General features: G+C 36.5%; 1 protein-coding gene across 1 annotated transcript; it reads left to right on the forward strand.

The window, feature by feature from the left end:
• The first annotated feature begins 2907 nt into the window (after positions 1-2907).
• On the forward strand, positions 2908-12276 carry sncga (synuclein, gamma a). The gene is made up of 5 exons (XM_027174824.2): positions 2908-3217; positions 6433-6474; positions 8456-8583; positions 10360-10416; positions 11118-12276. Exons 1-4 carry the CDS (start codon positions 3097-3099, stop codon positions 10414-10416), a joined length of 348 nt encoding a protein of 115 aa, XP_027030625.1. The 5' UTR covers positions 2908-3096; the 3' UTR covers positions 11118-12276.
• The last annotated feature ends 1585 nt before the right edge of the window (positions 12277-13861 follow it).

The raw sequence follows: 13861 nt of genomic DNA on the forward strand, positions 1-13861 counted from the left end.
GATCCTTCACCAAGTCTCTGGTTCATATTAGTTGAGTGTCTTTAATATCTCAGTTGTTTTTCTCTGCTTCGCCACAATCTTACAGTAAGTGCTGTGAGCTGAGGTACTTGATCTGTCCCATACTGTAGCTTCCTGATATTCAGTACTTGAAGATGACTGAGATTTAATTGGTCCTAATGAGTCATAATTTATTCTGAAGGAAAAAAAAAATGTTAACAACAGAAGATAGAAGATAATAATATGAAGATACATAAGAACATGTTTTGTTGGACCTTTTGCTAGTTATTTATTTATTATTTTTATCCTTTTTTTGTATTTGTGATAGAAATACAGAGAGATATTTCTTATACATTTTGAGTGATCTAGATTTCAGTTCTTTCTGTTTGCACTAGGTTGCACGTTACACGTTATATAGCTAGGACGTAAGTCTTTAGCTATGTGTTGTTTCATGTTGCTTTGTGTCATTTTTTTGTAGCACAATAGTTCTGGAGAAACCTTTCATATCAATGTGTACAGCTATATATGGTTGAAATGACAATAAAAGCTGCTTGGCTTGAGTTGACTTGAAATCTTCAGTACACAGAAATGTGTCAAGATTCTGCTCTATGGTAATCATGTATGTGATATAGAAACATTGGATAGAGATTAGTTTGCAAATCACTGGCATAATTCTTTTAAGTCTTGGAGGTTAAAAGTGGTTTATAATAGTATTTTTTTAAGAAATAATCATTGTTGTAAAGTGTGTTTGCTGCAGTTCATAAGACAGTTTTGTACATTTAAAAGACACTGAAAACACTGCAGGGTGTGGACAACACTCCAGATACTTCTGAGAAGCCTTTTATGAGAGTCACCTGACTCTTCCATGGCAGATTTATCTCTCTTCAATTCGTCTCATGGTTGAGATTTTCATAGTGCTTCTCATTACTGAAGGATGACATTTTCTGTATGTCACATAGGTGCATTATGGAGGTAAATTTTCTCATGTCTATATTAGATGCCTGTAAGGACCTCTGAGGTCTAAATCCATGCGGCTGATGCGCACATCCATGCAGGAGCCAGTATCAGCTTACATTCTGCCATTGTCCTGACAAATGCAGCGTTCTATATATAGCCATTGGCATTTGTCCAGTTTGTTTGAACAGGGCGTGGTAGAGGCTGAGAGACACAGACGCTCGATGCTTCATCGATGCCCAATCTGCAGAGTCAGAGTGGAAATAGCAGAGACTAATGCAATAGGATTAAAAGGGTAGTAAAATGTCAAAATGTGCAAACATACATTTAATAGAAATAACCACAGAATAATCCTCCAATCATTTAATAGGTATATAATCAAAAGCAGCAATGTCATAAATGCCAGGCTTGAATCTCAACAGAATGTATACATCATACTGTAGATGTAGCCTCATATACAAGTCATTTACATATATCCACATTTAATTTCTCTATGTAAACGTATACAACCAATAAAGAAATGTTTTAAAATAACGGTCTTTAGATTTAGCTGCTACTGGTCTATTTATAGCTCAGCGCATCCTCTTTTCCTCGGTTGTGCTCTTCATCATGCTCTTCATAGAGTTCATCTAATTACAGCAGTGTAGAACAAAAATCTTTACAAAAAAAAATTTTTTTGTATTATTTCTTGCAATTATGTCTTACAAAGTGCTTTTGTTTTATTCAATGTAAACGGTTCAGAGCTCTAGATTAGTCTGGGGGAAATTTCCAGTTTAGGCCATCCTTTTAAGGTTTTTATTTGACTTATCCTCATGCTTGCAGTGATGAAGTTATAATTTAAACCTTTGAAAATTCTTAAGAATGAAAATAAACTTTATTTATAGAGAACTTTTCATACACATGGGAGCACAAAGTGATGTAAAATCAAGTAGAAAAAATGTTCTTTCAGCCGCTCCCTGTTCAGGGTCACCACAGTGTAGGAAATATGGAGAAGAAAAACATGGAGAAAAATGTTCAGTAATACAGTAATAATTTATTATACAAGATGTAAAGGTGAAATAATATAAATAATTACATTTTAAAATGATAACCAATTGAAATAGAATTTTAAAGAAAATATTTCATTCATTTTCTACCGCTTATCCGAACTTCTAGGGTCACTATCTCCTGGATGGAGTACCAACCCATCGCAGGGCACGCACACACACACACACACACACTCTCATTCCCTCACGCAATCACACACTACGGACAATTTTCCAGAGATGCCAATCAACCTACCATGCATGTCTTTGGACCGGGGGAGGAAACCGGAGTACCCGGAGGAAACCCCCGAGGCACGGGGAGAACATGCAAACTCCCACACCCACGGCGAAGGCGGGAATCGAACCCCCAACCCTGGAGATGTGAGGCGAACATGCTAACCACTAAGCCGCCATGCCCCCCTAAAGAAAATATTGAAAATAATAAAATTAAATGATAAATTGAAATAAAAACATTTAAAACTACGTTATTTTTCTGCTTCTTAAAGCATTTATATATTTTAGGATCATATCAATATGTTCAGTTCTGGTCAATCTGTTAAAGGACCCAGTAATGGGATTCACAACAGAAAGAACAAAAACTCGACTTAATATTAAATGGTGAAAGGCAAAATTAATTTACTGTTTATTTTTTATACTTGTGAATGACTATTGCATGGCTGTTGTTCATTACAAGCATCTGCTGGAACAATATATTTGATTCTTTTCTAATTAGTTTTGTTTTAATTGCTCTTTCACCCACTTTTTTGCCTCCTTTTTGCTCCCTCGCTTTCCCTTGCCATCACTCCCCCCTCCCTCCCTCTCTCTCTCTCTCTCTCTCTCTCTCTCTCTCTCTCTCTCTCTCTCTCTCTCTCTCTCTCTCTCTCTCTCTGGCTCTCTCTCTCCACTCCACTCCACTCCACTCCACTGCCCTCCTTGTTAAGGGTGTCTCAATCTGTCTGAGCTCTCAGTGCCAAGCCTTCTTTCAAAAGAGACACTCTCTTACACAATCTTCCAGGACCAAACAAGCAGTTCAACACACACACACACAGCGTCAGTGAGCAGCTATAAGACACTGTCCACGGCAGCTGACGGTCACTCACAGATTTCCACAGCTATCAGGATGGACGCTCTGAAGAAGGGATTTTCCATTGCCAAGGAGGGAGTGGTAGCAGCAGCAGAGAAGACCAAAGCAGGGGTGGAGGAGGCCGCTGCCAAAACCATGGAGGGGGTCATGTACGTCGGTACGTCCAGAATAAAGTTGCTTTTGTCTTTTCTTTTTTTTTTTTGTATAGCAGTTATAGATTTAAAGCTGAAATGTCTAGGTTTAACATTTATTACAAAGCATTTTAGGTTGTATCATGATGTGGTCAGTTTTCTAACATTTCTATCAAGCGAATTCAATATTAAAGCAGTCAGTTTGCATTATCAATAGTACTCGGTACAACTTGCATGCCAAAGTATGAATCTGTGATATCAGGAGGCCAGTTTTTTATACAGAATAAACAGATGATGAGAACTGAAAAGCTCAGTTCAAACCTCTTCATTTGTGTAAACATTATCAAGCTCTAGTGCTCTATAAATCGGGAGGTTTTTCAGATGCAGTCCTTGATGTCGTTATTAAAGCTGATGTGCGTCATGATGTGAGCAGAGCTGTAAAGCCTGTGGATTTACCAGCATCTCCCACCTGCCTGTCACACTGATCACCTGCTCATCTATCAAACCTAGTAATCAGCACCCCCTACTCACACACACACACACACACACACACACACACACACACACACACACACACACACACACACACGGAATTAAAAAGCCCTGCTGTGGTCCCTGAGTCATGTTCAGTGCGCTGGCTCTGTACTTTCACTGACCGCAGTGGGTGGGAACCAGAGGGAGATGCGATCAATTCATGCCGGATTGATCAGGGTGCAGCAAATTAATGGATTTGCAAAGTCCAGAAGCTTCGACTGAGCACGTACTATACTTAGGACAGAAATCTAATTTTTTAAGCAGCATTATAAAATATTTTAAATAAGTTTAACACATACATAATTGTGGTTATAAACTATTACAGTGTGACTTTTATGTAATTCATGTAATAGTATAGATAAAAATACTTAATATTGACTTCTAAGGGCTGTGTTCTTGATCTAAAACAATTAAAACATAATATACAAAGCATCCTAAAGCTGGAAAGACTCCAGTGTTTTATATTTGACATTAGGATGCTTCATGTATCATTTTCAAAGCATTTAGTTCATTAATAAATGAGCAGAAATGAGAAATCACCCACTTCCACTTCAATGGCATACAAAAGTCAGAATAGTTGTAAAAGTTTATAACCACAGTTTTGCATTTTACAGTATATGTTTTTGTTGCCATGGATACAGCCCCTACTTTTTTTTCTATCTGTAGTAACTTATTCTTAGGTCATGAATTTGATATTAAAATATGAATCAAATTGTTCCCATCATATTTTAATGAACTTAACTTATTTTATCCACTATATGACCGGCGTTTGGCGTTTACTGTATCCCGTCAGCTCTTGCACACGTTCTTCGGTTCCTTTTGCTGTTCAGTGCAGAAAAGTATTTCTTTAGAAGAATAATCAGAAATGGTCTATACAGATCCCTTTTCATGGAGATTATTTTCAAGAGAGAACGGTAACAGGACACTGACAGTGTTGCCTGCTTCGAGTATGCTCTTTGAGATTTGTGTAGGCTGTCTGCTTGTGTGCATGTGGTTTCTCAGACTAAAGACAAAGCTGTGTGAGGAGAGGGGAAAAAAGATAGATTGGGTGAAAGGAGCGGTGGTGGAGTGAGTGCATTAGGCCTTTTGAGGTAAAAGCTTTAGATACTGGTTGCATCTGGGTTCAGACAACTCTGAACATATAGTACATGCATACTGTATGCAATATAATTTCATAGAGGAAATGCATTTCAAATTCATGTTTGATTACAAAATAGATTTTAAACACTAGATTATTATAGGATACATATTCTATATAACACCAAATCATGTATTTTGGCCATTTGATTTTGAATACATACAAAATATAGATTTACATTTGGGGTGTATTTTGTTATCCACAGGGCCATTTACTGCTACACACACACACACCCACAGACACACACACAAGCAGGATATTACCCATAGATCATCCTGAACTACATTACACATAGAATTATTCACACAAATTGTTTATTATATTATACACAAGCCCTGTCACTAACAGAGAAGTAGCCAGGAGAGAGCAAGGGAGCTAAATAATCTGTGATCTCTAGAGAGGATAGATGTCTCTCCATTATAGTGACACTAGCCAATTCTGTCTGACTGTGAGATCAGGCATGAGGAAGGGGGCAGATAGCGCTTTCCTCCGAGGGTGTTACAGTGCCGTGTGATGCAGCATGAGCAGCAGTTTGTTTAGCTTAAAGCAGGTGGTTGTTTTCACTCTGTTAGAGGACCCACATGTTAGGCTTCACTCTCTGTAGATTGTAGGATGCTAGGAAAGGGCTACATGGATGGAGGGAAGTAGCGGGTGAGCAAATTAGAAGTAAAAAATTGGGGTCAATGGAAAAAAAAGAAGCCATGCCTCACTAGACAATTTAATGTTCTTTTTTCTTAATTACATTATATAATAGTGGAGTTTTGTCTAAATAAATAAGACTGCACCAGAAAATGAACGAAAGTCTGTCAAGAATGAATGGCTCTGAGCCTTCTGTGATCTGTGGACAAACTGCACAATTTATGCATGTTACCTTTCCCACTCACCCTGTTATGCCATCTGATATCGTGCCAGTCATTTTCAAATGTCTCTTTCTAGTGATCACTGCAGTATTCTTATAAAGACTTATAAAGCCCGGGCCTTTGTGTTTGTCCCCTAGCGATAGTCAGGACAGTGCTGGAATGTGCATGTCTTGGTGCTAAATCAGTCCGTTGTGCTGGAGAACAAGAACAAAGCGTTATTTGACATGTGTGTTTGCGTGAGTGTGTTTGTAATTTTCGTGATATGGGGAAGAATGTGGCCTGCATTGCCCTGGGATTTCAGTTTCAGAAGAAGAAATGGAGGGCATTTCACAGGCTTGCATGCGTGTTGTCTTGAATTAGACGTTATCAGGGGACATGTTCAGATTTCATCTTGCATGTTGGGTGAAATGGAGGAAGTGTGTAATTGATATTTACTTTGCTTTTATAGGCTAGGCAGAACTTCCACACTTTAATGAGAACGGAGGCTTCAGTGAGCTTTAGAAAAGTCCAGAAAGAACAACCCCTGCATTGCATTACTTACTGTACTGTATATAATAAAAACCAGGGCTTCACTTCATATTATAAACAGTACACTGGAGTGGCATCTGGACATGTACAAGGAAAATTAGCTGCATTGATTTTTTTTACTTTAAGTAATGTGAATTTGCAAATTTTGTATTTAATATTCATTCGTCTGTTCTCCTTTCAGGTACGAAGACAAAGGAAGGTGTGGTTTCTGGCGTGAACACAGGTTAGATGGACATAAATTTACGGCATTTAGCAGATACTTTTATTCAGAGAGATGTACATTTACCTCATTTATACAGCTGAACAATTAATAGTTAAGGGCCTTGCTCAAGGACCCAGGAGTGGCAGCTTGGTGGCCCTGGGATTTGAACTCACAACCTTCCAAGCAGCGGTCCAAATCCTTAAATATTGTGCAACCACTCCCCACTCCCCACATAAAAACACACACTCCATCACTTACTTTAACTCGTTTTACCCAATATTTTTTCTCTGAATTTCTTAGTCATGTTACATTCCACATTGGTGTGTATTTTGACTTTGGCTAGAAATTTATTTTTAGAAATTTCAAGTATTTCTGTTTTTAACTAGTCTAACGGAGGCAAGATATTCATTGAAAGGTTAGTTAGTATTAAAAAAAAAAGGTTAGTTTATTCACCAATGTTTATAGCTTCAAAGTAAATGGTGATATTAAACCCATTTCCTTCCCTGAGATAAGTATCTTAATTTAAAGTTGTTATCTTCAACCACTAAAAGTCTGTGTAAGTTTAAAGTATCTCAACAGACGTAAAAACACTGGACGCCACCAGGTCCTGACTCATTTTATATCAGACTTGCAGCCAGATAATAATTCTTTTGTTTGTACTGGTTAGCAAAGACTCATACATCGATTTCTATTCTGCCGGCGTAATGGGATAAAATTCCTGTTCAGCACAAATCTATTTGACCTAAGTATCTATTTATTTATCTGTACGAGCAGCACTGACACTAGTGTTAGCTACAACGGATATAATAGTTTATATTATATGATATTATTAGTCTATTCCTTCTAGTCTATTATAATTTCTCTAGAAATCATTTACACTGGGAAGAAAGGAAACATTTGTTTAGCAGTTTTGGAGATTTCCAGTCCCTAGTGTCAGTTCTTTGTAAGAGTCGGAGGTAAAAGTAGAAAATATCCAGGGTTGGATATGTTTAGGGATTCTCTGGAACAGGACAATCTACATTTTTGCCTCGTAAGATGGAAAAAAACAAAGCGATGCTAGTAGGGAAATATATATATATTTTTGCTGATAGAGCATAAGTTATGATAGAAACAAACTTGCCTGATAATATATGAACTATAAATGAATAAGTTGTAATAAAGTTCAGGAATGTACTGTTATTATATTATATTATATTATATTATATTATATTATATTATATTATATTATATTATATTATATTATATTATAGGAAAATAACTTTTGGGTGGTAATGGCATTATAATGTACTATTGTTGATTATTTTTAAGCTTTACTTCTCATAGTTATTGTATGTTAACGATTCATTAATAATGAATTTTAAATTTGACTTCATTGATTCTTATCTGATTTATTGTACTTCATACTAACTGTGATGTGATTAACAGTGTTCGGTGGAATGATAGAAATAATATGATTTGATACTCAAAACTTTAGAAATATATTTTCGAATTAAAACAGACAAATGTGTATAATTACTAAAAGGTATTAGATTCTCACATTATATATATATATATATATATATATATATATATATATATATATATATATATATATATATATATATATATATATATATATAAACTAAGGTTAAAGTTTTATTTGTTATGTTTTAATTTAAAATAGCTCACTGAGAAATTTAATTGATACCAGGAATATATATATATTTGTTGCGTTCAGAAAACCAAAGTTTAATAAAATTATATATACATATTTTGGTGTTTCTTCTATTCAAATAGAGAAATTCCACTTTTCTGAGCAATACTGTAAAGGAAGTAAAATATTTAGATTATTTCTTATTATGAATTGCTTGATGTGTGTGATTTTTTATGATTTGGTTTTATTCACACTTCCTGTAAAACTCTTGGAACGTTATGAACTTTTAGATGAAAGTATATTAATCGGATTATTATTGATAGCACGAGTAGTAACATTGTGAGTGAAGGTATTGTCTCATGTTTACAGTTGCTCAGAAGACGACTGATCAGGCGAATCTCGTGGGCGAAGCCGCGGTAGCTGGAGCCAATGAGGTGTCAGGCAAGGCAGTAGAAGGTCTGGAGACTGTAGTGGCTTCTACTGGACTGGTCAACCCGGTAAACACACCTAGAATAAGATTTGTGTAAAACTTCTCACTGTAATAATTCAGCAAGTTTGTTGTATTTTCTTTTGTAAGGACTTCTTTTGTTAATAATGTTCTTATATTTATTTGTTTCCCTTCTGTGTGGCTGTGGCCAGGATGAACAGCTGATCACAGAGGTGCTCACATGGGCTCAGACAATCAGCATGATCTCATGTTCCTGCTCCTAAGCTTTCAACATGAAACCATTTCATACCCTCAACAGTAGATATTTCAAGAATTTAAAGGATGTCTAAGCTTTAGATGAGGATGATAGATTTATTTAGTAAAATTAGATGATGAAACTCATGAAGCACAAAATCATTTCCTCTCCTGCCTCTGAAGCCAGACAGTCAGACACACAGGAACAAAGCTGACCCCTGGCAGAATAACGAGACAGACATTCAGTCAATGATGAAACTGCATTTCAGTGTCCATCTGGCTTTCTGGTATGTCCAGTTTGGTAGCTTAGCTCTGGTTTAAATAAAAAGTAAACACTAAGGTCTTTGGGGCATTAATGCCATAGCAAAGTTTAGAACATTCTGGATTTGTTTTGACAACCAGGAGTTATTTTGTATAATGTAGCTGTCTAATAAGATGCTTTCATAAAAATGACTTTATACCAGACAGGTCCCAGAAGGGTGGACATTTTTTGATTGAGAAATATAGCTCATATACGTAAATATGCAGATCGTTAACCCAACACAAAGCCACACTCCTGTTTATCCAGTGTGACAAGACTATAAAATCATTCCAGAATGTAATGAGGACATTCTTTAGTACTATAACGATGCCTAGTTCCTAAAAGAATGTCAACGGCACCAGGTTTTGCACACCAGTGACCAGTTTGCAGTCATTCCCAAAAGGGATTTCATCATAAAAATATATTTAAGAAAGAGAAACAGAAAGAGATTAAAATTATTCCATTGATTGAATTATATTGTAGACTAACTCTGTTTTTCTTATAGCGATTATTTGATTTTCACCATTGCTATTTTCTTCCACAGATTGTTCCATTGTAATCATGCATGGGTTTTGATATAGAATTGTTTTTGCATTTCTCCTTACTTCTAAACTCATATATTAATTTATATCACTCATTTCATCTAACCAGGACATGCTCTCAAACACAGCAGACATCAACGTTGATGGTTTTATTTTATAGCACAGCCAGGTGTGTGTGTGTGTGTGTGTGTGTGTGTGAGAGAGAGAGAGAGAGAGAGAGAGAGAGAGAGAGAGAGAGAGAGAGAGAGAGAGAGAGAGAGAGAGAGAGAGAGAGAGTAATATTAGTTAAAATGATTAAACTCTCGGGGGTACGGTGGCTTAGTGGTTAGCACGTTTGCCTCACACCTCCAGGGTCGGGGGTTCGATTCCCACCTCCACCTTGTGTGTGTGGAGTTTACATGTTCTCCCCGCGCCTCGGGGGTTTCCTCCGGGTACTCCGGTTTCCTCCTCCGGTCCAAAGACATGCATGGTAGGTTGATTGGCATCTCTGGAAAATTGTCCGTAGTGTGAGTGAATGAGAGTGTGTGTGTGCCCTGTGATGGGTTGGCACTCCGTCCAGGGTGTATCCTGCCTCGATGCCCGATGACGCCTGAGATAGGCACAGGCTCCCCGTGACCCGAGAAGTTCGGATAAGCGGTAGAAAATTGATGGATGGATGGATGGATTAAACTCTCTAAGCAAATAACTGTAGAACAGTTCTCAAGATCAGATAATATATCTAATCCCTTGTTCTCCATCTCTTTTTCAGGCTGAACCATCCCAAACTGAAGAAGCAGCAGCTCCTGCTTCAGATGCAGGACAGTAGGTAAGCAAGTGGGACAGAGGAGGAAACATGCTGGTGAAAGTGAGAGGGTGAATCTGTTGGAAGTCTACATAGGAGAAGAACCTGTCCATCATATACTACATGTCACAGCTGTAGACTCTACAGTTTTTATCAAACTCTGTTTCAGCTCATTACATGCTTGCTGGACTAGAGAGACATACTGTAGGATTGCAGCCATGCACTGATTCCAGCGTGAAAGAATTCCTAGTGAAGTCTTTCTACATATAATACAAGTTATATGATTTATTTATGAGACTTTATATTCCAGAACTTTCTCGAAAGTTCTCGAATCTGGTCCATTTAGTGTTTCTTTAACGTACATAACAGCATAACGTTCCAACAGTGTGGTTTGCAGAGTAAATCACAGGTTTATACTCATATGCTCACATAATAAGACGTCGTTTCTATCGTAACATGACGTGCTGCAAATTTTCGTCTCATTAACTGCAAAAGCGATACAAAAGCTGGTGAGAAAATGACTAAGTAAATTGTCAGTATAGTAATAAAGCACACAGGATGCACAGCTATAAGAAAGTGAAGAAAGAGAGTGTTAATGTATCATACCGCACTACTAGGGTTAAACTGTAATGCCTTATCAAGACCTTACACTGCTTCTGACGTTGTCTGATTTTTGCTGATGTTCTCATTTCCTTGCTGAAAGTATTTCCTTGTTTGTTTTGCAGAGTTGTTATCTCTAATCCAGTGGCTTCTTGACATGGTCTGTTGGGTGTTCAAGAGGATAATAAGAGGAGAGTTCATGTTAACTGCAGTCAGTTCCCAACTGTTACTTGTGTTTTGATCCTTCCAACAGCAAAGCTTTTTAGTGTGACTTGAAAAGCACTTCCCAAATATTGATAGCATTGATCTATAAATGGCTGGAGTTGGGATGAAATACTGGTAGTATTACTGTATAATACCTGAATGCCTTTCATCTGATGAAAATCAAGACACAAATCTCCCTCAAGAGCTATTTAGTATTTCAGTCATTTGTACACTCCACTTAGTGTCTCCTCCCAGTTCCATTAGTCACTTAGAAGATGGTTTCTAGAAACTAAAAACTCCAAATCAATTCGGTCGACTCCACCTGCCTTTATCATTTGTCTCTCTTTGTCTTTCATGAAGGTGTGTTCTTGGACTTCGTGTAAAACAACTACGTGTTATTGTCCTCCGTCACTAAGCACACACAGATCTACACTGTTCTCTGTCCTCAATCGGCCTCATCAATACCTGCTTATGCACAGGGTTCTATCACATACACACACACATATAAATATAATCTAGAAATATATATATATATATATATATATATATATATATATATATATATATATATATATATATATATATATATTTATACAGCACACACTTCGCTCTTGAGTCAGCTTGCACACCCAGTGTTATAAACTTGCTGTACTTTGCTGTATCATCTTAAAGGCTTCCTGAACCCACGTGTCTTACTAAACCTATGTACTAGTGCCTAATACCTCAGAGCAGTCAAGCTTTCGGTTTTCAGAAAGGAAGTTCTAAACATCTCTGCCTTCTTTGGAATGTAAAACAAATGTCCTCACAGATTGAAGAGAGTTTCTGAATTGAAACAAGACTGGATGAATATAATAAGAGAAAGCTCAAGCTCGGTTCACTGTCTGAGAACAAGTAACGCTAGTGAGCTGAGGATACAACAATCACAACTGTCTTCAAGTACTAATCTGCCTGCTCTGGCAACCCTTTCTTAATTATCCTAGCACTTGTTCTGTAAAGCTGCTTTGTGACACTGTACATTGTTAAAAGTGTTACACAAATAAGTCGAAATTGAAATATTAAAAATGGAAACATTCTTCAGAAGCTATGCATGTTGCCTTAAACACAACTTACTGACTATAGCTATGGTGCACTATCCGCAAATTATTTTCCAGTCTATTTTTTTTCCTTTTCTAAACAAAAATAGCCCCTGAAATAAATGTTTGGTTAAAAACTAAAATGCCTACTAGTATTGTATTTTATTTTAAACAATAAAGCTTATCAAACATATATCATCAAGATTTTATATACAGTAATACATTTAAAACCTACATAAACCCTTTATGACAACTGATAAATATAATGCTGTGCAAAATATAAAGTCCTTATTTAAAGATTTGGTTACATCTAATATTTATCAATGTTAGATAACATTACAAGATTGCAAAGTTATTTAAAGAGACAAAACATTTCAAGCATGAAATAATCATAGTAAGATTATTTAGTAAGGCCATAAGTATGAATTCCAAAAAAAAAAAAAAAAAAAAAAAAAAAAAAAAAATAAACCATTTCAAGCTTAAAATTAGTTCCAAATACCAAGAAATATTTTCTTAATAATTATGTAGTTGATACAGCACAATATCATAGTGATATTAGATCAGGATTATGTTTAAGATATTTTACACTTGATATTGAAATTTTTTGTGATGTATCAATATAATATTTACATTTACAGCATTTTTTAGACAGCCTTATAAAGAGCAACTTACATTTATTTCATTTATACATCTGACCAGTTTAGGGATAAAGGCTTTGTTTGAAGAGCTTAGCAGGGGCAATTTGTAAGCAGTGGGATTTGAGTTCATGATCTTCTGATCAGTAATCCACTGTCTTAATCATTACCACTTCCTGAGAGAAATATTGTTATGACACGTTCCAGCCTGATTTACATTAAACTAGCAAACGGTCTTAAAGTTAATTGTACCAATAAACAAAACATACTCTGAATTCAAACAGCAATTTACTTTGTGGCTGTTCTTTAAAATTTATTTAAAAAAATTGTGTTTTAGTTTACTATTTCTATTAATTTTATAAGGACTTATGAAAGTGAAATGGTTGTGTAGGGCTTGAAACGTCACATCATCATCATGTGACTCTGACATACCAGACACACTAACCTACAAACAAGCGTACATCAGCATGGAAACCTAACATCAACACAAATCTGATTCAAGATTGAACAAAGCAGCTCTAAAGCAGGATTTAGATTTGATTCCTGCCTGCTTGGAGTTCCCTCTGGATTTCGTCTTCCGCTCCAAAGACATGGTTTGTCTGTAGAGGCTACATGCTCCACATGGCACTGTGCAGGATAAGCAGTACAGAAGATGTACGGATGGATCGATGGATCCCTTTAAATAAAATGCTCCCAAATGGCATTTCTATGAATCTACAGACACATAAACCACATTTTCATTTAGACTGTAACAGAAATTGGCCTGGCCTGTAAAAATCAATAAATAGATGTTCTCTCCAAAACAATAAAGGGACAGGTCTCATGCTTACACCCAAACCAACTGTCGTCACTTCTCGTTCTCAACATGATGTGAAGGCATGATGTGAATGTACTGTACAGAGATCTAGAGCAGATCGACGCCCTGCCCTGAGGACACCTTTCAACTTTCATTGTCAC

Source organism: Tachysurus fulvidraco, chromosome 4 (assembly GCF_022655615.1).
Source record: "Tachysurus fulvidraco isolate hzauxx_2018 chromosome 4, HZAU_PFXX_2.0, whole genome shotgun sequence".
NCBI classification, from domain to species: Eukaryota; Metazoa; Chordata; class Actinopteri; order Siluriformes; family Bagridae; genus Tachysurus; species Tachysurus fulvidraco.